Source organism: Mustelus asterias, chromosome 1, assembly GCF_964213995.1.
Source record: "Mustelus asterias chromosome 1, sMusAst1.hap1.1, whole genome shotgun sequence".
Lineage (NCBI taxonomy): Eukaryota > Metazoa > Chordata > Chondrichthyes > Carcharhiniformes > Triakidae > Mustelus > Mustelus asterias.
This window is the reverse complement of record NC_135801.1, coordinates 82,835,340-82,861,141: the sequence shown is the minus strand read 5'-3', so window position 1 is coordinate 82,861,141 and position 25,802 is coordinate 82,835,340. Positions and strand designations below refer to the sequence as shown.

General features: G+C 40.7%; 1 protein-coding gene across 2 annotated transcripts in view; it reads right to left on the bottom strand.

Moving 5' to 3' along the window:
* The window catches only part of sdad1 (SDA1 domain containing 1), a 45,305-nt gene extending 25,428 nt beyond the window's left edge, over positions 1 to 19,877 (bottom strand). The window contains exons 1-7 of one of the 2 annotated variants that reach the window (XM_078214166.1): positions 19,700 to 19,877; positions 12,442 to 12,546; positions 11,529 to 11,627; positions 10,359 to 10,541; positions 6,902 to 7,002; positions 4,814 to 4,871; positions 306 to 380 (exon numbers count right to left, since the gene is read on the bottom strand). In XM_078214166.1, the coding sequence (XP_078070292.1) occupies positions 306 to 380; positions 4,814 to 4,871; positions 6,902 to 7,002; positions 10,359 to 10,541; positions 11,529 to 11,627; positions 12,442 to 12,546; positions 19,700 to 19,789 (711 nt within the window). In that variant the 5' untranslated portion in view covers positions 19,790 to 19,877. Of the gene's footprint in view, positions 1 to 305; positions 381 to 4,813; positions 4,872 to 6,901; positions 7,003 to 10,358; positions 10,542 to 11,528; positions 11,628 to 12,441; positions 12,547 to 16,182; positions 16,322 to 19,699 lie in introns of those variants that run through there. The other variant, XM_078214176.1, reaches the window with a different exon arrangement.
* Between the last annotated feature and the right edge of the window lie 5,925 nt (positions 19,878 to 25,802).

The following is a 25,802-nucleotide window of genomic DNA, read 5'->3' as shown; positions in this document are numbered from 1 at the left end:
ACTCAGTTGAACAAATGTCAGCCCAGCCAGCGACACCCACATCCCATGAAAAAAAAATCTTATTTTGGGGTTACTTTTAATGTCTTCTAACCTGAACTTCCAAATTCTTCTGCTATTTCACATCATCCATTACTCCTTTGCTTCCTACTTTATTACTATCTACATACTAAAGCACCACTCCCTCTCATCTTATATCTAAATCACGCATGTATACGTTAAGTAATCAAATCCTACCTATTTCCAATCATTCTGAAAATCTGTCCTTAATGCCTCATCTGATTCAAGAATAAAGCTTTCAGACATACCTCAGATTCCAAATCGCTCTCATTTTTTTCATCTTCATCTTTACCCAGAAAGAATTTCAGAGCACCAACCAAAATCTGAATGTTCAAAAACAAAAGTCTTTTTGAATTACAAGGCTAAGGTGACAAGATGAAATATAAAATGCTGAAGTTTATATCCATCATACAGTAGTTTGTTTCCATAAAAGAGTCACCACTCAAAAGGTCAGAACAATGGTGCTGAAATTTGGAACACAAACTTAACACTGAGGATGATCAAGTTCTGAAATACCAAGCATAAATGAATGAGGAAAGTGAAGCTAATGGGATCCAGCTGGAAAAAGAATCAAACATAAGATGTTGTTAAAATTAACAGAAGATTCCTTAAGATCAAGAGAGATCAATAGAATTAAGAAATATAAAAGAATTGTAAAACGGTAAGCCAAACCCACACAACAAATAGGGAAGAAAAGGAAAAAAGTATTAGCCAACCAGCAAAAATCTAACATCACTGAAAAAAAGGATTCAAGACAATTAAAATCATAGAATCCCTACAGTGCAGAAGGAGGCGATTCAGCCCATCAAGCCTGCACCGACAACAATCCCACCCAGGCCCTATCCCCATAACCCTCTGTATTTACCCTGCTAATCCCCTTGACACTAAAGGGCAATTTAGCATAACCAATCAACCTAACCCGCACATCTTTGGACTGTGGGAGGGAACCGGAGCACCCGGGGGAAACCCATGCAAACTCAGGGAGAATGTGCAAACTCCACAGTCACTTGAGGCCAGAATTGAACTCTGGTCCCTGGAGCTGTGAGGCAGCAGTGCTAACCACAGTGCACTCTAGATGGCACTGTTGTGGTCCACCTCAGGGCTCAAAATCTATTCTCGGCCAATTCACCAACATTGGAAGTTACCACAAGGAAAATTAAAAATAATCTTCCATTTTTTGAAAAAAGGTTTCCCTCTCTGTTCTTTGTCCAGCTCTATGGGTGCAATTTCTTTTTTCTTTAGAACCAACCCTCCCCAAATACAAATAAAATATGTTCATAGCTGTGGTATCCAGTCTGCCCCCACTGCAGATAAACAAAAAGGTTATTTGCCTGATCATAGCCACCAGAATAAAGTTATTTCTCTCGTCCAGCCACCAGCTCGGCCCCATTTTTAGCAACAATTTAAAAATGTTAATTGCAGCTTCCCGCTACTAACAGTGAATTAACTAGCTCTGCTGTTTAGTCCCACTGACGGCTGAAAAATCTTCCCAGTTCAATCCCTTTCCTCAGGCCACTCTCTCCATACAGCCTTAGCTTTGAACAAATTAAAAATTAATTCATAGAATATTTCCCAGTCCCACGCTCAGTTGCAATGCAAATTAATTAAAAAATATTGCAGCCTCACTCCTGGTTGTATCTGCAAACTTAATAGCCAGACTTTGTTGCAGTAATAATGGTGAATTTGTCAGCATTCCCCACTATTACCCCTCTGACACTGACAACAATTCTACACCTCTGCAATTAAACAGAGTCTGGAAATTACTGTCACTGATTCTACATTTCCCCAATTAGTGCACTTTTGAAATCCCTGCACACCTATGAACAATCAGAATTCAATAAATAGATGAGAATTTGACCGTTTAACATCATTAATACTCTTGAAAAAGTTCTACGTTTTGAATGAGGTGTATTGGATTTTTATAGGCATGCAAAATTCATAATTATTATTGAACAGCCTCACTGGCCCTGAATTTCAGAAATTAAAAATTCATTACTTTATTTTCAAAATTTTCTGCCATAAGTCCAAGCACATGTCATAGAGTCACAGAGTCATAGAGTTTACAGCATGGAAAGAGGCCCTCTGGCCCATCATGTCTGCACCAGCCATGAAGCACCTATCTATTCTAATCCCATTTTCTAGCACTTGGTCCGTAACCTTGTATGTGATGACATTTCACAATTTCTTTCATAAACATTTCACCTAATCTTTGCTACAGCAGCAACTTTCCACAATTTCACTTAGTTCCGAACCTGCTACAAAGCCAAATAGCACAGCTGTATTTCACAATATTTCATATCCACCATGTTTTCAAATGCCTGTCGCACTTGCCACTTATGGTAATTCATATCATGTTCCAATAAAATAAATGCTTTCACTTCAAAGAAAGGTTAGGTCAACTTTATCTTGGTGATGATTCTGAATCTCTGACCCTCATTACCATCAAGATAACCAGCAGAAATAACCTTGTCGCCATTTTCCAGTGGGAACCTTTCATAAGATGGAAGCCCTGAAAAAAGCCCTGGATTTGGAGCCCCTCTTCCAAATTATATATTCGAATACAAATCCAGCAAATCTTCAGCAAACTCCACCTTAATAAGATTGTGCAACTTAGTGGAGAAACTAAGGTGGCAGCCTATAGGATGTCTAAACACAAATTTGCTTGTCTTGCCATCTCTCTTTTGAAAGCTAGCGGTAGTGCTTTTTTTTCTTGATTTTTAGCTTTTTAGAAATTTCATTATTGTTTTCTTTCCTTCATTCCATATCCTTACTTGTTTAGTAAGGATCTGTTGCTGCTTTTGAGAGTACAAAATTTGAATCACTTTGCGTCAAGTTTGGCTTTAAGGCTTAAAAAAAAACCTTTATCGTGATGTCCAGGAAGTTGCCTGTGGACGCTAGAACTCCATAGGGTTAGGAAGAATTTCATGATAGCAGAGTGTGCTGCATCCATGGAATCGTAGCCAAGCATCCGTCAGAGTGGAGAATGCAGGCTGAGGTAAGGCAAGGACTCATAATTACAGGATATCACTGCTGCTCAGCCCTCCTTCTTTCATCGCTCACTTGCAGACAGTCTCAGAACTCACCTCTGAATCAGTAGAAAATGGCAGTTTTCACAATACAGAAGGAAGTCTCAGATAAAATAGACCCCATGACACTCCAGTTTATAACTGTTGGCTAATTAACAGATTATGGGTTTTCTCCCCCCTTCTGTTTGTGGAAAAGTCAGTGACCGCTTAAAAGAGAAACAGCAACATAAAAATACAAATACTGCGCTTAATCTGATCTCCTTCCCCCACCAGTTTACATATTTATGAATAACCAGTTCTACTTGAAGGACTAAAATCAGCATCTTCATTTTGGTTTGCAATATGTGAGGAAATGCCTGAATTTTAAAAACGAAATGTGCTACGGACCTCATTCTAAATGGATTTATTGATTTGACCTGTCAAAGTGGAGGAGGATGGAGAAAAAAACTGTTATTCACAGCCTCACTTCAACTAAGTATGAAGTTAAAGTATACAAACTGCACCTTTTTTTCTGAAAATCAAATTAAAACACGTCTCAAACATTTATTTTGCTATCTGTGAAATTTTTCATTTAAAATTCAGAGCATTTTGCTTCCTGGTTTGCTCTCTGTGGGAAAATTTCAATCTGGTTGGCTGCTTATCCTGATAACATCACTATTCATAGAAACCCTACAGTGCAGAAAGAGGCCATTTGGCCCATCGAGTCTGCACCGGCCACAATCCCACCCAGGCCCTACCCCCCATATCCCGACATATTTACCCACTAATCCCTCTAACCTACACATCTCAGGACACTAAGGGGAAATTTTAGCATAGCCAATCAACCTAACCCACACATCTTTGGACTGAGAGAGGAAACCGGAGCACCCGGAGGAAACCCATGGAGAACGTGCAAACTCCACACAGACAGTGACCCAAGCCGGGAATCGAACCCAGGTCCCTGGAGCTGTGAAGCAGCAGTGCTAACCACTGTGCTACCGTGCCGCCCCAATATTGTTGAACACCTGAAGACCCCCTTGGCATCAGATGTCAGGAAAGGGGAAATCCATGTCAGAGATCACTAGATCTTTGTGGGCAGCTGATGCGAGGATAGCGGTAAGCATTGTCGCTTCACCACTGACCACAAAATCTGGGCCGATGTTTGAAAAAAACTATCCTGGCTTTTCTCTCCACTGTTGAACAATTAATTTAACAACGTTCATTAATAAGTTCTGGGTAACTATACTGTGCTTATTACAAAGTAATTAGAAATTACTTCAAAAGATTGTGAATCTTTGGAATTCGCAATTATCTAATCTACAGGTTGTGGATGCTCCCTCATTGAATACATTTAAGGTTGGGATAGAGAGACTTTTGATCTCTCGGGGAATTAAGGAATATAGGGATCAGGTCGGCAAATGGAGTTGAAACCCAGGATCAGCCATGATCATACTGAATGGCAAAGCAGGTTCGATGGATGATGTGGTCTACTCCTGCTCCTATTTCTTTTTTTCTTATTTCTTTCATTTCATTGACAACGTTTAGCGCAATCTTGTTAAATTAAATGGTCACTGCTACTTAATTCATGACAATTTTGGAGAAATTCCTTTGCAGTAAATGTCTGTTGCTTTTATTTAATTGATAAATCTCAAGGGTGTGGTTCCATTCTTCAGAATTCCCCTCGAATTGTCCTGCCACTCATGGTAAATCATTTCATGTTCTATTACAATAATATATCAATTCCTCCTTACCTTGGTCACTTTTGAGAAGCAAGCTGTTGTAATAACATTCACAGTTTTTGCATCATTCCTGCAAATAAATCATATCTTTGTCTCAGTAAGGTTCAGCCTGATGATTGTCCAGATTCTAGACATTTTATTTGATATTCTAGAGGCATCAATTCACGAGCAGTGGCAACTTTCCAGCATTGGTCAATGAGACCACACTTCACATTTGAGTCGTGACAGTGAGTATCAACAAGTTATTCCAGCATGTGAAATGATTACATTGAACCTGTTCCTATTTTTACCCAACAACCATCTGCATCCATCCTCCAAGAAAGTGCACAGGAACAGGAACCCGGGACTTTCTACTTCCTAGCTAGAGAGACACTTAAGCCAACTGGTGCATTTCCACCAATAGTTTGGATGAATTGAACTAATTCATCACAGAACGGATTTACTGTAAATTCAACTTAACTTTGAGATCAAGGTGCCCTTTAGAAATGGCAGCCGGATCTCTGGGGAGCCAGTCCTGCCGATGTCTTTCAGTCCCACACATCACTTTGCCGGCTCTACCTTCACAAGCTCTACAACAATTACTAAGTTTGGATGAATCGTGATCTGTATTGTGCTGATCCACCCAGTGGGAATCTTATCGCTTTTCCCACTGGGGATAACAGTCATTTATTGAAAGAATTCAGCCCCACATATTGTCAGGTCGAGTTTATTAAATCCTCAATCATTTACATACTATTTATAAGTTTTATGAAATAGAAGATGGGTTGTTTCATGTTATATTCATTCTGCATCTTATTTGCTCAATGGTGTCTTTCCCCTCAATTCCTTTGCACATTTACTTTTGTGTGGTTCTTCCCCTGCTTGGTCTCTCTCTCTCGACGGGACCTTGTCAAAAACTTTGCCAAAATCCATATAGACTCCATAAATCTTTCAGTCCTCTGGCAGCAGTTCCATGTCCAAGGAGAATTGAAAAATTGTAATCAATTTTTCTATACTTCCTAGGATACAACAGCCCTGGGATCAAACTTGCATCTTTCTGATCAGATCAATATTTTCACTGAACCTCCGTATGAACAAGGTATATGGCTGAGGTTCTAATATTAATTATTTGAGAAGCACATCGCTATTTGCGGATAGCGATGAGCATTGTCGGGCAATACAGCAAGATATAGATAGGCTGGAAAATTGGGCGGAGAGGTGGCAGGTGGAATTTAATCCAGATAAATGCAAAGTGATGCATTTTGGAAGAAATAATGTAGGGAGGAGTTATACAATAAATGGCAGAGCCATCAAGAGTATAGAAACACAGAGGGACCTAGGTGTGCAAGTCCACAAATCCTTGAAAGTGGCAACACAGGTGGAGAAGGTGGTGAAGAAGGCATATGGTATGCTTGCCTTTATAGGACGGGGTATAGAGTATAAAAGCTGGAGTCTGATGATGCAGCTGTATAGAACGTTGGTTAGGCCACATTTGGAGTACTGCGTCCGGTTCTGGTCGCCGCACTACCGGAAGGACATGGAGGCGTTAGAGGGAGTGCAGAGAAGGTTTACCAGGATGTTGCCTGGTATGGAGGGTCTTAGCTATGAGGAGAGATTGGGTACACTGGGGTTGTTCTCCCTGGAAAGACGGAGAATGAGGGGAGATCTAATAGAGGTGTACAAGATTATGAAGGGGATAGATAGGGTGAACGGTGGGAAGCTTTTTCCCAGATCAGAAGTGACGATCACGAGGGGTCACGGGCTCAAGGTGAGAGGGGCGAAGTATAACTCAGATATTAGAGGGATGTTTTTTTACACAGAGGGTGGTGGGGGCCTGGAATGCGCTGCCAAGTAGGGTGGTGGAGGCAGACATGCTGACATCGTTTAAGACTTACCTGGATAGTCACATGAGCAGCCTGGGAATGGAGGATACAAACGATTGGTCTAGTTGGACCAAGGAGCAGCACAGGCTTGGAGGGCCGAAGGGCCTGTTTCCTGTGCTGTACTGTTCTTTGTTCACAGCTAATGATGAAACTTGAAAGCACAAGCATCTACTAAATATTAAGTTGGAAGAAAAATAACCCACTTTATAAGTAACTACTTAGGAACACCTAAACTTACCAGATGTTTCTTTTGTACAGTTCTATCATCACATCCAGGGACATCTTGGCTGCTTTCGGGTTGCTGTCCCTCAACATGGTGTACATAAAATTTTGCAAAACCTGAGAATATACAAGCAAGGTTAATTTAATCCCACAGGAATACATTGAGTAGCATTCACCAATTTGTTTTTTTTTAAAATGTCTACAATTAAATAAATTTAACTGAAAATACATTTCAGCCTAGGGGAAGAAAATCAAAATCAGTTTTTTTTTCAATAAAAGAAACATCAAGATTCCTACCAGGTAGGGGGGCACGCGTGAACGGCACCAATTCTTGATGTCACCAGTGAGAATATTCTTGTATGCCCCTCAGAATATCTCCATAAAAACAGCAAGTATCACAACCTCTGCCCAGCACAAGAGTCAAACTGAAGTCATGAAACCCCGGAAACATTACACCGCTGTCTAGAAGTGCAGTTATAACTCCAGTAACTTGTCTCATTAAATCCCTACATATTCCTTGAAATATGAAGGATGTGAAGAATGAATGGGGAAATTACCGGATTTAACCCAGTGAAGTCACATGGGATCCGCGGTAAGTTGGATACAGAACTGGCTTGATCATAGAAGACAGAGTAATGGTGGAAGGATGTTTTTCTGACTGGAAATCTGTGACCAGTTCCACAGGGATCAGTGCTGTGACCCCTGTTTATAATATATATAAATGTAGGAGTATGTGGGTGGTCTGATTAGTAAGTTTGCAGATGACACAAAGGTTAGGGGAGCTGCGAATAGTGAGGAGGATTACCAGAGGATACAACAAGATATAGATAGGCTGGAGACTTGGATGGAGAAATGGCAGATGGAATTTGATCCAGACAATACGAGTTGATGCGTTTTGGAAGGTCTAATGCAGAAGGTCTAATACAGTAAATGACAGAACCCTTAGAAGCATTAACGTACAAAGGAATCGAGGTGTACTGGTCCATATTTCCCTGAAAGTGGCAAAACAAGTGAATAAGGTAGTCAAAAGGCCTTTGGTATGCTTGCTCGCCTTCATCAGTCATAGCACAGAATATAAAATTTGGCAAGTCATGTTTGCAGCTGTATAAAACTTTAGTTCGGCTGCAGTTCTGGTCACCACACTACCAGAAAGATGTGGAGGCTTTGGAAAGGGGACCAAAAAGTTTACCGAGACGTTGCCTGGTTTGGAGAGTATTGGCAATGACGCAAGATTGGACAAACTTGGTTTGTTTTCACTTGAACATCGGAGGCTAAGGGGCCACCTGATAAAAGTTTACAAAATTATGAGAGGCATGGATAGTGGGAGTCTTTTTCCCCAGGGTAGAAATGTCAATTACTAGAAGACATAGATTTAAGGTAAAGGGGGAAAGTTTAAAGGAGATGTGAGAGGCAAGTTTTTTTTTTACACAGAGAATGTTAAGTGCCTGGAATGCACTGCCAGAGGTGGTAGAAGCAGATACAACAGCAACATTTAACAGACATCTTAACAGATGCCTCTACACGGTCCATATCCTTCTATTCCCTGCCCATGAATAAGTGGGAATAGAAGGATATGGACTGTGTAGAGGCAAATGGTCTTTAGTTTAAAAATGCATCATATGTCGGCCAAGGCTTGGTGGGCCGAAGGGCCTGTTCCTGTGCTGTACTGTTCTTTGTTTCTATTACAATGTGAAACTACAGTGACACCTACAGGGGGGAGATTAATAAAACTGTTACTGTAGTATGATCCATTTTAATATGCACGTGCTACAATGAGGTTTTACTCTACCATGCTACTTAAAGGTCACATGCGCACACCCTGTGTATAGTTCGTTTCCAATGTTGCTTGAGAAACCCTGCTCTATTTAAGTCTATTTAGCCCAGTAACGTTGGAAGCTTGGCTATCATGCAGACCCAACCTCCATGGTAGACTGTGAACTGTTTGCATTTCACTGCCAGCAGTTTGTGCTGAATACAACAAATGAAATGTATATTCCTGTAAGTTATTGCTCTTTCCAACAGCAACATTATAATGTTCCTCATACCGAACGTTCATCACAGAAGTTATTCTTGTTACTGAAAGCATCCCTTAACAGGAGTGGGCCAACCTTGTGACACAATTACTTTGTGAGAAGACTGATTCTGATCAAATTAATTTTGAATCATTGTATATTGACACCAAATTTAAGTTTCATTTATTGCAATCCTTGTACCTTTTATACCTAATTAATGCCGGTCCTTTTTTCATTCTCCTCTCCTTCAGTTCTGGCTATTTTTCTGCTTTTAATTACAGCCTCTCAATCTCTCCTCCTTCACTTTTCACTATCTTTCTTTCGCCTTCCCTTTCATACCCTATTTTTATCTCTTCTGTTTGTCTCTTCAACTGTTATTGGAAATAAAGCAGAAGCCACTGTATCTGGGGCTACAATGAGAAGCAATGCTGGAGAAGCTGATGTATTCTGGGGTCAGAATACAGACTCTCCTAGCGATGGACTTTTGTAAGGGGCATTGGCATATTCATACTGAGGACTTATGAGCCTTGGTCAGTGATTTGCTCCAAAGTTGGATATGCTCCTTCCCAATGCTAATCCAGCAGGATAATTAGAAAGTAACACAGGGTGAGTCTTAGTAAGAAAAAGCTCTTCTCATCTGTGAGAAACCTGCACAGATGAGAAGTGTAGGTGCAAGAATTATTTAAGATTATAGTCAGCACATCCAGCTTTCTCAGCAAGAGGGGACTGGGCTGGTAAGCATAGAATAAAGTCCCACCATCAGCAAATTTGCTTATCCGTGCAAAACATTATGTTGACCAATTGTTGGTCTAAGGTTCACTTATCTGCAGTTTTCAGAAAAAGAAACTAAAAGAAAAGGAGAACATGTCATAAAATAGAAAAACCTTAATGAATATAAAACAAATGCGAAACAGAAGATGTCCATGATGCATTTCCTGGACTAGAAGGTGTGCACTGCACGTATATTGTCCGTCATGTTGTTGACTGCAGTGTTTGCACGTGGTGTTCATAGTTGTTACAATATCTTTTTTGTCTATTGTACCATACAGTGCAAGAGCTGAGCAATCTTTAAGTCACTATTATTGAACAATGAGTGAATCTGAACTAAACAGTAAATGGTTTAAAAGAGTGATAACACTTGCTGAAAATGTTAGCTAGGCTGAAAAGCAGCACTAGTGCTATCGCTTTGATCAGGGAATACAGTGTTAATGAATACACAATTAGGTGCATTAGGCGGTCTGAAGATAAAATAAGGACCACTGTTAGTGTTTCTGGTTATCGTGCTGCCAGATGAACGTTTGTAATTAGGAGAGATCCATACTTTGTAAGAAATGGAGAAAGTCTTCAATATGTGGGTGGAGCATCAACATCAAAAACAAACAATGATTAGAAATACAAAATACTACAAAATTATTCACTTGTCCTAAATAAAGTTTATAAAGTTCTCTTAAAATTACTCACTGTGTTCATTTTGTTGTTTTTGTGTTTGGCGTTGATATTCTTAATATCAGTCACAATATGCAAGTAGAGAGTCTTTCGCAGGAGTTTGTCATTACACCTCAGAAGTTCAAAGAATAATTCCAGCAAATTTGTAGGATTCAGGAGATTCTTATTTCTCAACAAAATCAAAGCTTTACAAAACGTCTAAACAAGATTTGAACAAAAAAAAATTATACACTGAGACAAAGACCAGAGCACAACATTAAATAAGTGACTAAGGAACTTGATGCATTTGATCACTTTTCATGAGTGCTTTCTACATTACCAGCCAAGAAAGCAGAAAGGCGCCCTGCTTCCAAGGTTGTTCTGGTTGGTAACCAGCAGCTAGGTGTGCCAGGGTGGCTAACTGCCCTCTGAGAAAGCAACAGGAAATTGCTGTACTTCTCCAATCCAGTCACAGAAAACTAATTGGGGGTGCTATCCAACTTCAGCAGTAACATGGCAGTTAAAACAGGTTGCCAATTCAGTACTCCTTGCTTCGCAATGCTCTTGAAGTTGAACTTCTCTCCCATTACGTGGAGAATTGTGGCCATAAATTCCACACCCCATCCCTGGTCATTCTGCAGCTACAGTACGTCAGACTATTAATTCATTATGTCAGCAAATAATAATTCGCAAGACAGGCTATCTGATCCTAAAACTAACAAAATGAATTCAACAGTACAGCTTTTACTATATATTCAAACTTAGAAGTTAAAGTATAATCAAGGATTTGCAATCTTTGATATGGATATACAATCAATGTTTTAAAATTAAAATTGTCCCTTGGTAAAATTCTTGAAAAAGATATTTTAAAATTAAATAATAATTAAGTATTGAACTATTATCCTATCAGGTCAACATCAAAAGGCATATGTGTTTCCAAACTATCTAAGGTTTTAAACATAAACTCATAGTGGAATAACTAAAATCCTGAATATTTCAATATACCTAATTGAATAATATGTATTACTTTCTTATCCTCTATGTAACACATCTCCTGCAATAACAAATGCTGCCCTCCCAACAATGGTTACAAAACATCGTCTAAAGGAGAATTTACTTTGATGTGACAAAGAAGGGATCAATTATTCACCAGTCAAAAAGAAATAAAAAATGACATGATAAATAATTTATATCAAAATAGTTCACCATTCGCAGGCCTGGGTCCAGAATTGTGTGATGAGAGAAAATGAGGTCTTTCAACTCCTGGGCAAAGTCAGCCAACTGTGTTGGATAGCAATGAGCAACCTGTAAAAAAAAATGAGGGGAAGACATTCAATCACTTTTACAATTAAACACGATGGCAGGAGGGCTGCTATAATAGTCCAAAGATGTGCGGGCTAGGTTGATTGGCCATTCTAAATTGCCCCTTAGTGTCCCGGGATGCATAGGTTAGAGGGGTTAGTGGGTAAATATGTAGGCATATGTGGATAGGGCCTGGGTGGGATTGTGGTTGGTGCAGACTCGGTGGGCCGAATGGCCTCTTTCTGCACTGTAGGATTCTATGATAATAGCCTTAATACACCTTGGTTAGGGTTTAAAATTCCCACTTCAAATTTCCATCCACAAATTATTGTTGGAAATACAGATAGGAAGATTTGGGATAAGGACTGGATTGGGCTTTCCTGTATTATTGCCCCTGGCCAAACAGTTGTCAACACTCATGATCAAGGCTCCTACATGAATGGTAGTCAATTGGACAAGGCATTGGCATCCACTGAATGTCCCATGCAAGGAGTCAATGCCTACAGCGAGCAGCGAAAACAATCAAAACACAAATAACTCCTTCAAATCATTCTCAGTGATTAATATGATCCAGTAGTAGAAATTTAATGCAAATTCTTGAGGAAAAGAAACATTGCCACTAATGACAAATGCATATAAAGTTTAATTCAAATCGTTAAAGTTAGAGGTATTGTAATGAAACAGTAAACTTTTATCCTTGTACTACACTGTACAGGGGTTCTAATCAACCTTCACAAGAGAGAATATGCTCACTGTTTTTAGCCCCAGATAAATTGCACTGTTGACAATCCTTTGTTAACAATGCAGATAGACTTACTTGTGCCAGAAACATCACTAGGTCAGAAAGTTCTTTACTTGGCTTGTCTGGCTGTAGCTTGAAAATCCGTACAGTAGACTGATAGTGATGAAACTGCTGTGTGAACTGTTGGGAGATAGAAAATGTTTTATATGGAAATTGTTAATAAGCAAGTTTGAAATTACATTCAGTACATGAGGAAGCTTTATAAATAACTGCAATGTCCTCCCTTTGAAAGTACTATGATAACTAGTTTCAATGTTAAAAGTATCACTTTGTAACATACAAACACTGTTATTTTATAATTAATATATGGCCATGTGATCGCAGTCTAGCCATCAGATTCCCAATCACTCAAATGTGTAGTTTTTTTTAAACTGCTTTTTGTTTCAGCAACTGGAATTTCCAATGTCCAAAGGTTTATATGAAATAAATTCCTAATTACATATTTCACAATTATATGATTAAATTTATCAACTACATTGTCTGCAATCATTATTAAATGCCAACCCACATTGCTGTGCATAACCGCATACTTGTGAATCAGAGGGTAGGATTAGGCTTGACTGTGTTTTGCCCACTTTATTTGTTCATGGGATGTGGGTGGCATTAATAAGGCCACCATTTGTTGACCAGCCCTAACTGCCTTTGAACTAAATGCTTACCCACACCATTTCAGAGGACAGTTAAGAGTCACCCAAATTGCCGTGGAGTCACATATAGGCCAGATCAGGTAAGGGTGGCAGTGAACCACAGAATCAGATGGATGGGTTTTTATGATAATCGACAATGGTTTCATGATCACCATTACACACGCACCCCGGACATTCTCTCTTCCACCTTCTTCTCATAGAATCATAGAAGAATCATAGAAACCCTACAGTACAGAAAGAGGCCATTCGGCCCATCGAGTCTGCACCGACCACAATCCCACTCAGGCCCTACCCCCATATCCCTACACATTTACCCGCTAATCCCACTAACCTACGCATCTCAGGACACTAAGGGGCAATTTTAGCATGGCCAATAAACCTAACCCGCACATCTTTAGACTGTGGGAGGAAACCGGAGCACCCGGAGGAAACCCACGCAGACACGAGGAGAATGTGCAAACTCCGCACAGACAGTGACCCAAGCTGGGAATCGAACCCAGGTCCCTGGAGCTGTGAAGCAGCGGTGCTAACCACTGTGCTACCGTGCCGCCCCTGTCGGGAACAGATACAAAAGTCTGACAACAAATGTGCAACCGACTCAAGAACAGCTTCTTCCCTGCTGCCATCAGACTTTTGAATGGACCCAACTCGCATTAAGTCAATCTTTCTCTACGTTCTGCAATGACTGTAACACTACATTCTGCACTCTATATATGGTATGCTTTGTCTGTATAGTGCACAAGAAACAATACTTTTCACTGTATACTAATACATGTGACAATAATAAATCAAATCAACTTAAGAAACTAGCATTTCTCTTCCAGATTAATACTTGAATTCAAATGCCACCAGAACATTAGCCTGGGCTTCTGCATTACTGGTCCAGTAACATTACCATTGCCCCACCCTAGGTCCGAAATGATCTCTCCCATAGCAAACAATGAAAATTAGTTATTCACTGCTACTGAAACTGTATTCCAGCATAATTTGTTCAGGGAAGGAAAAAGTATGGAAAATTTCTCTTTTAATATAGCTTCATTAAAACTTTTACTTAAATCCCTAAAAGCACGGGCTTGGATTTGATATTTTTGTTCAAAGCTGAGACTTTGAAGTGCATTTGGATTTTGCAATATAGCCACAACTTGTTTTTAATTTAATAAACCTTTTCAAGGCACTTCACAACAACGTCAAACAGAATTTGACTCCAACCCACATTAAAGAGATATTGGGAAATCGATCAAATATTTGGCCAAAGAGACAAGTTTTAAGGAGCATCTTAAAGCAGGAGAGAAATTTGGAGAGGGAATTCCAGAGCTCATGACCATAGAGGCTAAAGGCACGATCGCTAATAGTGAGAGATCAGGCATGCCTCAAAAGATAGAACTGGAAGGACAGATATTTTGGAGGATCGTGGGGCTGAAGGAGGTTACAAAGAAATGGAGTGGGCGAGGCCATGGAAGGATTTGAAAACGAGTATAAGCATTTTAAATTCAGGGTATTTCCAGACTGGGAATCAATATAGGTCAGTGAGCACAAGGGTGATAGGGAATGGGACTTTGTGCAAGTCAGGATCCAATTTTTCAGTGTTAGTCAGCTATACTGATAGGATATTATAGAGTCATAGAGGTTTACAGCATGGAAACAGGCCTTTCGGCCCAACTTGTCCACGCCGCCCTTTTTTAAAAAAACTCCTAAGCTAATCCCAATTGCCCACATTTGGCCCATATCCCTCCATACCCATCGTACCCATGTAACTATCTGAATGCTTTTTAAAAGAAAAAATTGTACCCGCCTCTACTACTACCTCTGGCAGCTTGTTCCAGACACTCACCACCCTCTGTGAAAAAATTGCGCCTCTGGACACTTTTGTATCTCTCCCCTCTCACCTTAAACCTATGCCCTCTAGTTTTAGACTCCCCTACCTTTAGGAAAAGATATTGACTATCTATCTTGTCTATGCCCCTCATTATTTTATAGACCTCTATAAGGTCACCCCTCAGCCTCCTACGCTCCAGAGAAAAAAGTCCCAGTCTATTCAGCCTCTCCTTATAACTCAATCCATCAAGCCCCGGTAGCATCCTAGTAAATCTTTTCTGCACTCTTTCTAGTTTAATAATATCCTTTCTATAATAGGGTGACCAGAATTGCACACAGTATTCCAAGTGTGGCCTTACCAATGTCTTGTACATTGATAGAATATTGTTTGTGCAGTTTCTATTCAGAAATTGTGCAAAATAATTTGAAAGGCAAGAGGACAAATTTCAAAATCAAATCTCAGGTAAAATTGGTATAAAAATATCTACTGTAGCTTTTGTCTTGTGTTCTAGAAAGTATTATGGTGTGGGGGAAGCCAGGAAAATATTAAATGTTTCTTCCTTTATTTAACGGTACTCCAATTTCCAAAAAAGTTGAATTTTGATGCCAAGGAATTAGCTCCAGCCATGTTCTGTTGGTAGTTACAAAAAAAAATCACAGCTAATCACCTGTACCTGTGAGACTGATTCTAATTTCTTTAGGCTCCCCCAATAATTTGCTCAGTTAAAAAAGGTGATGGTATTCGATTCCTTTGGAATTTTCAAAAGGCAGTCGGACATGTATTTGAAGAGAACTAATTTGCAGGATTATGGGGCTAAATTGGACAGCATTTTCCAAAAGCACAGCAGGCTGAATTGCCTCCTTATGTGCTGTAAGATTCTATTCTATTCAATGGAGGGAAAGAGACAGAGATACAAACACACAAAGAAAAACACAAATGAAAGCAATGTAAGAAGACATTTTCTTATCAGATTCAATTTAAAACAAGCTGAACTTCAAAAGCAAGCCGCAAGGCTGTAAGGGAAACAGATGGATAGGATAGGAGGAAAACTGAATGAGGGCAAGTAAGTCTGATGTCTCGCTCCTCGCATTTGATCAGCGCAGATTAATTAAGAATATAGTTTACATGTATAGTAAGAATATTAGCAATAACTTCTATCAATTACAAACAACACAAAACAACCACGATAATGTATGACCCTGAACGAATATCGGAGCTGTCCCAATCAAACCAAACTCTTGGAATAGACAAAACCCTTTAAACAGGTTCAACACAACATACACTAATGCTCACATGATACTGGAATTGAGTTCTTTGGATGAAGTCTGCAGTTCTCTGGATAGACTCATAACAGTTTGAAGTCAGAACAGCTTCCCAAAACACAGGGACTCTAAGCAAGCCACCAACAGCAGCTTTCCCCCTTCAGAAAGGCAAGACCTTGTTTTCAGTTGACCTGCAGAATTGGCCCGAACAGGCGCCAGATTGTGGCGACTAGGGGAATTTCAAAGCAACTTCACTGCAGTGTTAATGTAAGCCTACTTGTGACTAATAAATAAACTTTTATAAACTCAGGGAGAGAGAGAGAAACTTCTTTTCAGCTTGCTGTCTCTTCTAAAACCGAAAACTCAAAAGCTGCAGCTCAGAACTGAAAATGAAAGAGCTCCTGCCACCTGATCTGCCAACCAGCGGCACGGTGGCACAGAGGTTAGCACTGCTGCCTTACAGTGTCAGGGACCTGGGTTCGATTCCCGGCTTGGGTCACTGTCTGTACGGAGTTTGCACGTTCTCCTTGTGTCTGCGTGGGTTTCCTCCGGGTGCTCCAGTTTCTTCCCACAATCTGAAAGACAAGCTGGTTAGGTGCATTGGCCCGAACAGGCGCCAGATTGTGGCAACTAGGGGAATTTCAAAGCAACTTCACTGCAGTGTTAATGTAAGCCTACTTGTGACTAATAAATAAACTTTTATAAACTTAAACCAGTTTTTCTCCTAGCAATGCAGAGTCATAAAAGATTCCACCATAAAAATAAACAAACCTCCAATTAAGTAGCAATAAAAGGACATCTCCAGACAAACAGGCACCATCATGAAAAAGCAACTGAAGCCAGAAAGGCCTGCTTACAACTGCAGAAAATATGACTTCGAAACAAACAGCTCTTAAAGATACACTAACGTCACAGTCAGACTCCTATTTATTGACTACAGCTCAGCCTTCCACACCATCTTCCTTACAAAACTCATCTCCAAACTCTGTGGCCTACGGCTCAGCTCCTCCCCCTGTGACTGGATCCCAGACTTCCTAACCCACAGACTGCATTCAGTAAGGATAGGCAACGACACCTCTTCTACGATTATCCTCAACACCAGTGCCTCGCAAGGCTGTGTCCTCAGCCCCTTACTATATTCCTTATACACTGATGATTGTGTGGCCAAATTCTGCTCCAATTCCATTTTCAAGTTTGCTGATGACATCAACATAGTGGGTCAGACCTCAAACAATGATGAGACAGAGTACAGGGAAGAGATAGAGAATCTGGTGAAATGTTGCAACGACAATAATCTTTCCCCTAATGTCAGTAAAACGAAAGAGGTAGTCATCGACTTCAGGAAGCATTGTGGACATGCCCCTGTCTACATCGATGGGGATGAAGTGGAAATGGTTGAGAGCTTCAAGTTGCTAGGTGTCCAGATCATCAACAACTCATCCTGGTCCCTCCATGCCGACACGAATGCCTCTACTTTCTCAGGAGACCAAGGAAATTCGGCATTCTGCTACAACTCTCATCAATTTTTACAGATGCACCATAGAAAGCATCCTTTCAGGATGTACCATAGTTTGGTACAGCTCCTGCTTTGACCAAGACCACAAGAAACTACAAAGGGTTGTGAACATAGCCCAGTCCATCACGCAAATCAGCCTCCATCCATTGACTCCCTCTACACTTCCCCTGCCTTGGGAAAGCAGCCAGCATGTACAATAACCCCACGCACCCCGGACATTCTCTCTTCCACCTTCTTCCGTCGGGAAAAAGATACAGAAGTCTGAGATCATGTATCAACCGACTCAAGAACAGCTTCTTCCCTGCTGCCATCAGACTTTTGAATGTACCCACCTTATATTAAGTTGATCTTTCTCTACACCTTAGCTATGACTGTAATACTATGTTCTGCACCGTCTCCTTTCCTTCTCCCCTATGTAGTCTATGAACAGTATACTTTGTCTGTGACATGTGCAAGGAACAATGCTAATAAATCAAATCAAATGTAGGTATCAAGGTACATCAGGGACTGAGGGGGCTGAGAGTTCATGATATCCAAAACATCAGGGAATTCTGTACCATCACAACACAAGCTGCCCAGCAATGCCTTTCATTTGGATTGCATTCCACAAAAAAAAAATGACAAACTTGCATTTGTACTTTTTGAAATAAAATGGTTAATTTGCAAATGGCAATACAATGATTATATAATACATTTTGTGGTGATGATTGAGGAATAAATATTAGCGAGGCACTGCGGAGAACTTCCCTACTCTTCCTGAAAAAGGTGCCTGGGATATTTTACATCCACCTGAACAGGGAGACAGGAGGGTTTAACATTTCTTCCTAAGGATCAAACCTCCGACTGGAACGCAATCCAAAGGAAAGACAGCGCTGGGCAGTTTGTGTCGTGGTGGTTCAGAAATCCCTGATGTTTTGGATATCATGAATCTCAGTACCGCACTGGGGGGGGTCAGCCTCGATTCCAGTGCTCAGCTGGGACCAGAATCCAGAATGGCATGGTGGCATAGTGGTTAGCACTGCTACCTCATAGCGCCAGGGACCCAGCCTCAGGTCACTGTGTGTGGAGTTTCCACATTCTCCTTGTGTCTGCGTGGGTTTCCACAGTCCAAAGATGTGTGGGTTAGGTTGATTGGCCATGTTAAATTGAACCTAGTGTCAGGGAAATATGGCCTGTGTGGAATTGTGGTCAGTGCAGACTCGATGGGCCGAATGGCCTCCTTCTGCACTATAGGGATTCTATAAACCTTGTAATTTAGAGTTGGGAGTGCTACCAATAAACTGAGTCACAGCTGACACTGATTAAGTGTGTTTGAAATGGAAATCACTTTTTGATTTGATTTATTATTACATGTATTGAGATACAGTGAAAAGTATTGCTTCGTGCGTGCTATACAGACAAAACATACCATTCATAGAGTACATTGGGGAGAAGGAGAGGGTACAGAATATAGTGTCACAGATGGAGTGTGGAGTAAGATCAGCTTAATATATGGTAAGAGATTGAAGCAGAACATTATTAGACAGAGTACAGTTTTAAATGAGAGTAAAAGATTGAATTAGAGCGTATGATGGAGACAGCTCGCAAGAATAAAATCTACTCATAACAGCTTTATTTTGGTTGGCGTTGATAGGATTACTGCAGGTTTACAATGAGCTACCACGGTCATTGTGTGGATGGGGGAATGATACATAGAACCCCACAGTGCAGAAAGAGGCCATTCAGCCCATCACATCTCCACTGAACCTTACACAGGCCCTATTCCCTAACCTCATGTATTTTACCCCCACTAATCCCCTTAACCTATATATTTATCTTGGGACACGAAGGGGCATGACCCAGCTACTTAACCTGCATATCTCTGGACTGAGAGGAAACGTGCAGAGTCCACACAGACAAGTGACCCGAGGCTGGAATTGAACCCGGATCCCTGGCTCTGTGAAGGCAGCAGTGCTATCCACTGTCACCATGCCAGTACATTGAGCACTGAACTGGGCTTGAGCCGAGGTTATGGGGCCTGCGGCTCACTCACCTCCTCTATGTAAGAGTGCGGGTCCCGCTTAATGAGGTTCTGCAGCTGCGGCAGGTTACTAGGCAACCTGTTGTTGTTCCTCGCGGACATGGTTCTAGCTGCCGGGATCCGAACCTCCGAACCACGTGGCCTCTCACCGGAACCGCCGCCGCTCACAGCCCAGCCACTCCTACCGTGCCCGCCCGGGGTCAAAACTCACAGCGACAAAGCACAACCATTTCAAAATCCCAAGCTGAAGATCAAGTGCAGGCGCTGGGATTTCGCTCCTCAGTTGCTGTCGTTACATTTTAACCTTTAAAAACACGATAATCTTTCGAAGTTGATTAATTATCATCAACAGATATCTAGGGGATTTTTTTTTTTAGTTCGAACGTTATTGTGGTTTTTATTTTGATTAGAATTCAGCTGGGACTTTTTCAAATTTTGGATGGTTGGATTGCACAACAGAAGATAAAACCTGTGGGGGATAAGAGAATACTGTAAGAAGTCTCACAACACCAGGTTAAAGTCCAACAGGTTTATTTGGTAGCAAAAGCCACACAAGCTTTCGGAGTGCTGCTCCTTCATCAGGTAAGTGGGAGTTCTGTTCACAAACAGGGCATATAAAGACACAAACTCAATTTACAAAATAATGGTTGGAATGGGGATTCCAATCATTTTGTAAATTGATTTTGTGTCTTTATATGCTCTGTTTGTGAACAGAACTCCACTTACCTGATGAAGGAGCAGCACTCCGAAAGCTAGTGGCTTTTGCTACCAAATAAACCTGTTGGACTTTAACCTGGTGTTGTGAGACTTCTTACTGTGTTTACCCCAGTCCAACGCCGGCATCTCCACATCATGGATAAGAGAATGTCAGCAGCATAGACGATGGTGTTCAGCTAGTGGAAATTGTGGCTCATCCAAGATTGGATGGTGGGCAAGTAGTTTGATGGCATGGAGGGGGGATAGAGGGCTGGAGAAAGGTGGTAGAGATGGGTGTCATCAGTGTATAGTCATCAGTGTATATGCAGAAGCTGATCCATGTTGACTGGTGATGTGGCCTAGGGACACCATGCCCACGATGAAACCAAGAGGACCTAGGGTAGACCTGGGGGACTCCGGAGGTAACGATGCAGTGTTGGGAAGAAAATCCATTGCTGGAGATGCTGTAGCTCCAATCAAATAGGTGAGAGTCGGATCAAACAAGGATAGTCCCACTGTATAGGACAAGAGACATTGGAGGAGTACTGTTATGGTCAATTGTCTCGAAAGTTAGAGAGGATGAGGAAAACGATGAGATTAGTGCAGTATGGTCACTGTCACAGAGGGTCGTCTGTAACTTTGGGCTGGGCTCTTTCAGTACTGTGGCAGGTAGAAACCTCCTTGGATTGATTCAAACATGTAGCCATGGAAAAAGTGCACATCGATTTGGGAAGCGACAGCATGTTAGATCTTTGCAGATGAAAAGGAGATTGGAATTGAATCAGTCGGCTGCAAGGATAGAGAGCTTACATTTTTTTTGAGAGGGTGATGATGAAAATGTGTAAAAACAGAATAATACCCTAAGAAGGGGGGAACCATCCACATTGTCATTTAGAATGGGGTCAGGAAGGGAAATTGGGTGTTCAGTAGAAATTAGGTCAAGGGAACAGGAGGTAGATCTCAAAGATAAGATGAACTTAGAGTGAGCAGACGGGAAAATAGATTTGGCAACATAAAGAGAATGATGTTATAATTCAGAGAAACTGGATGAGAGACTAGTAACTGGTACAATTGCACAGGAGCTCCTAGTAAGAATGACTCATGGGATTTGTGGGGTCTGACAATATTGAGAGATGAATCCAGGATATGTAAAAGCTCAGAGCAGGGAATAAATTATAGGGTCTGGATATTGTAGGTAGTTCCAAGCATATTTGCAATAAAAGTGGATGTTCTGGGATATGACAGCACAAGTAGGTGGGTTTCCAAGATCTTGTACTATGAAGGATGGGCAAACCAGGAGTCTGCCAGTACTGGAAGGATGATCAATCATCTGGCAACAAGGAAAGATGGGCAGAGAATACCTACACTCCCCAGTCTCAGATACTCACTTGCCACTGCATCCCCTGCTGCTTCCATTCCGACTTCCTTGTTTCCAATATATTCCTCCCCCCCCCCTCAACCTTCCCACACTTAACACAAAATCTCCTCTCTCTCTTTCCCATACCTGCAATTTCTCCCTCTCTTAAATAAATGCATCCCTTTTATATCACTTTAGTTTTGATCTCTATTTTGATTCAGAATCTATCCTTGAATTCACCTGTGTTCGTCTTATAGGAATATACCCTGTATCTAATTTGTGCAGTATTTAAAGATCCCTTACTCCTAATCAATTGCTGTGTTTGTCGACTTTCTTATCTAGTTAATTTGGGTGATACCTTTTTATCTCACTGAACTTTGCCATATTCCAGTCTCACATCCCTCGGTTTAACTCTTCATAACCATTTCCTATTTTTGCTCACTGATGCTGCGATCACTATTTGTTAATTACTCTCAAATTAGTTATTATTTACTAGCTATTTTATTCCTAGAACTTAATCACACAATACTTTTTTTTAAACCCTGAAAATAAAAGGATGTCAATAGTCAACAGAATAGACAGCATCTGGAAAAACAGAAGTCAATGTTTCTAGTCATGGACCCTTCCTCAGGAATGGAAGATATTACAAATAGACCACATTTGAAAAGGAACAGAACAAGGGAATAGAAGAAAAAAATACTTTCAGCAGGAAAATAAATCTGCAAAGTGCTTAGGCGGTCAACAAGATATTAGCAGGAAGCAGAAGGAGGCATAATGAGAGAAATCAAAAACAGACATAAGATATACAGAATATGTGAATTGCCCAATTAAGTTTAGTAGAACACGAAACATTCAAACTAACAAAGCACAGTAGGCTTCAGTAGTATGGTGGGAGAATAAAACAAACATATATATACCAAGAGTGCAGATCCTCATTTTGTAACTGATGTAGTGGTCCCAGCATCTCCAGCAATGGATTTTCTTCCCAACCCTGCATCGTTACCTCCGGAGTCCCCCAGGTCTACCCTAGGTCCTCTTGGTTTTATCGTGGGCATGGTGTCTCGAGGCCACATCACCAGTTAACATGGATCAGCTTCTGCATATACACTGATGACGATACACTAATGACACCCATATCTACCACGTCTCTCCAGCCCTCTATCCCCCCTCCCCAGAAATGTCTAGACATCAATCCCACATTTCCAGTATCTACTGGAGATAAAATGGGAGCTTTGGTGAAGGCGTGAAGTTATTAAAGTCAGTGTTGATACTAGAAGAAATTGTTCAACTAGAAACATACTAATCCAAGAAGTATTGATAAGATGGCCCCATGGAGTTTATGTAAAAATTATAATGGACTCTGATCCATCTGGTAACAGCTAAGTCAAGTTTCTTTTATTAATTCTTTGTTGTAAACAGGAACGTTAGCCTCATGGCTTTGTGGAGATAATTATCACACCAGATGGATAGCTCTAACAGGCATACATTAAACACCTTTCACATGATTTACTTTTTACAGCCACTTCCCATTCATTGTCTCCGTCTACACTTCCCGCTGCCTCGGAAAAGCAGCCAGCATAACAAGGACCCCACACACCCCTGACACACTCTCTTCCACCTTCTTCTGGCAGGAAAAAGATACAAAAGTCTGAGGTCATGTACCAAGCGACTCAAGAACAGTTTCGTCACTGCTGCCATCAGACTTTTGAATGGACCTACCATATATTAAGCTGATCTTTCTCTCCAACCTAGCTACGACTTTAACACTATATTCTGCACCCTCTCCTTTCCTTCTCCCCTATGTACTCTATGAATGGTATGTTTTGTCTGTATAGCATGCAAGAAACAATACTTTTCACTGTACCCGAATACATGTGACAATAATAAATCAAATCAAATCATATCCACATAATCTAAAATTTTATGTGAATATACCAAAGGAGATAAACTTTTCTAATATACAATTTATGGATTCAAATGCAGGTAGGCAAAAGGACATTAACATTTTCATTTTCTAAAATAGGACTTGATAAAGAAGTTATGAAAAAGTTTAAAACATTGGTTGGATCACAATTAGAGGACTGTGTGTGAAATTTGTATTGCTGGTGTTACTTCCTTTGGAGCAGAGAGAAATAAAGGAGATTTAATCAAGTTTTTTTGAAATGAATTATAAAGGGTTTTTATGGAATGAATGAAGAAAGACTGTGACTAGGAATTGTGCTGTTTCCACTCCTCCATTGTTTATGTGTAAATGGGATTTTCACTACACTTGGGGTAAAGTTAAGGTGCCAGAGCAGGAGCAATTCTGAAGCATTTCCTAGCAAAAATCTTCTAGTATGGGAATTAGTGAGGAAGAATCATTCATTTAAAATTGTCATTGCGAATGAAGGGATTGGTGAGAAGGTACTTTAGGGGCCTGTTGAAGAATGGAGTGATTTAACACAGGAAGTAAAGTAGTGAGTTTTGTATGGTTTAGAGGAAAATTAGATAAATAATAGATAAAAGGGGAAGGAGAAAGAGCGGAATAGTGGAATTTGTTTTATAACCTAACATCTCAATGTAGTATTAAGGCAGTGCTGTGTTCTCGGAGATGAACCAAGGTACAGTCTACCCTTTCAGGTTTATGTTAAAGATCCCCATACCACCTTTCAAAAAGCAGCAGGAAAATTCCTACCTCCTGTGGTGTGGTTAATATTTGTCCCTCGATCAGAAAGAGAACACCTGGTCATTATTGTGTTGCTGTTTATGGGACCTTGCTATGTGCTCACTGGCTACTGTTCTGACAGTGCAACAATGACATCAGATTTTCACAGAGTCAGGAGACTCCATAAACCTTTAAAAATGGCAGGCAGGATCCAGATTAGGAAGTCCCACCCTCATTTCTGACAGATCCTATTTTTGTTGGCGGGGGAATGGGGCAGGGTGTGAATCAAACTCAAGGGAAACCAAACTCAGCTGGGCCATTTGAATACAGTGCTGAATTCAAACAGACCCCATTTTCACTGTAGCAAATGCCTTTCCACACTGTGTGGTAGTCACAATTTTTAGGGTAGATGTAAATCCTTGTAAAGGGAAGATAAGTCTATAGATCTGTCAAGCTGTGAAATTATATAAACCCCACCCCTTTAAAAATTAATCTAAGAATTGGCTACTGGTGTCGGTGACAATCGATAAAAATCTGTTCTGGCAGTTGCAACAGCTGTTGATATTACCTTAAGGACTATTGTTATGACAGCAATATTTGGCTGCTTTCCACTTCAATTATCTTAGCAGGAAGCTTGAAGCCCACAGGTTGGTGATAGCTCAAAAGAGGTTATTAAAGAATTAGTGTCTTTGATGTGCAGTTATCAATACAAGTCTGTTATTATAAGGGATTGGGTAATTGAGGGGATTTGAATGTTTCAATGGGCTTTCATGAATGGAGTGTTTTTTAATATGGTAAAGGTTGAAATAGATATTTAGACCTTTTTATTTTATCCCAGCACGGCTCCTGAAATCTGGCCGCAGTGGATACTGGGTGAGTTGGCATTGGTGGTTATTAAGATGGAGGATGGATTGGCATGAAGACTATAAGGGAATGGCAGCACAGTGGCATAGTGGTTAGCACTGCTGCATCACAGTACCAGGACCCAGGTTCAATTCCAGCTGTGGGTGATGTGTGGAATTTACACATTCTCCCCGTATTGGCATGTGTTTCCTCTGAGTGCTCCAGTTTCCTCCCACAGTCCAGGTTAGGCAGATTGGCCATGCTAAATTTCCCCTTAGTGTCCCAAGATGTGTAGTTTAGGGGGATTAGTGGGGTAAATGCATGGGGTAATGGGGATGGGGATTTAGGGGTAAGATGTTCTGTTGGCAAGTTGATGCAGACTCGAAGGGCCAAAAGGCCTTCTGCACTGCAGGGATTCTATGGATTCTATGAAATTGGCATTACCTGTAAAGACTCGCATTCCAACCATTATCTTGTAAATTGAGTTTGTGTCTTTATATGCCCTGTTTGTGAACACAAGTCCTCACTCACCTGAAGAAGGAGCTTGAGGCTCCGAAAGCTAGTGCTGCCAAATA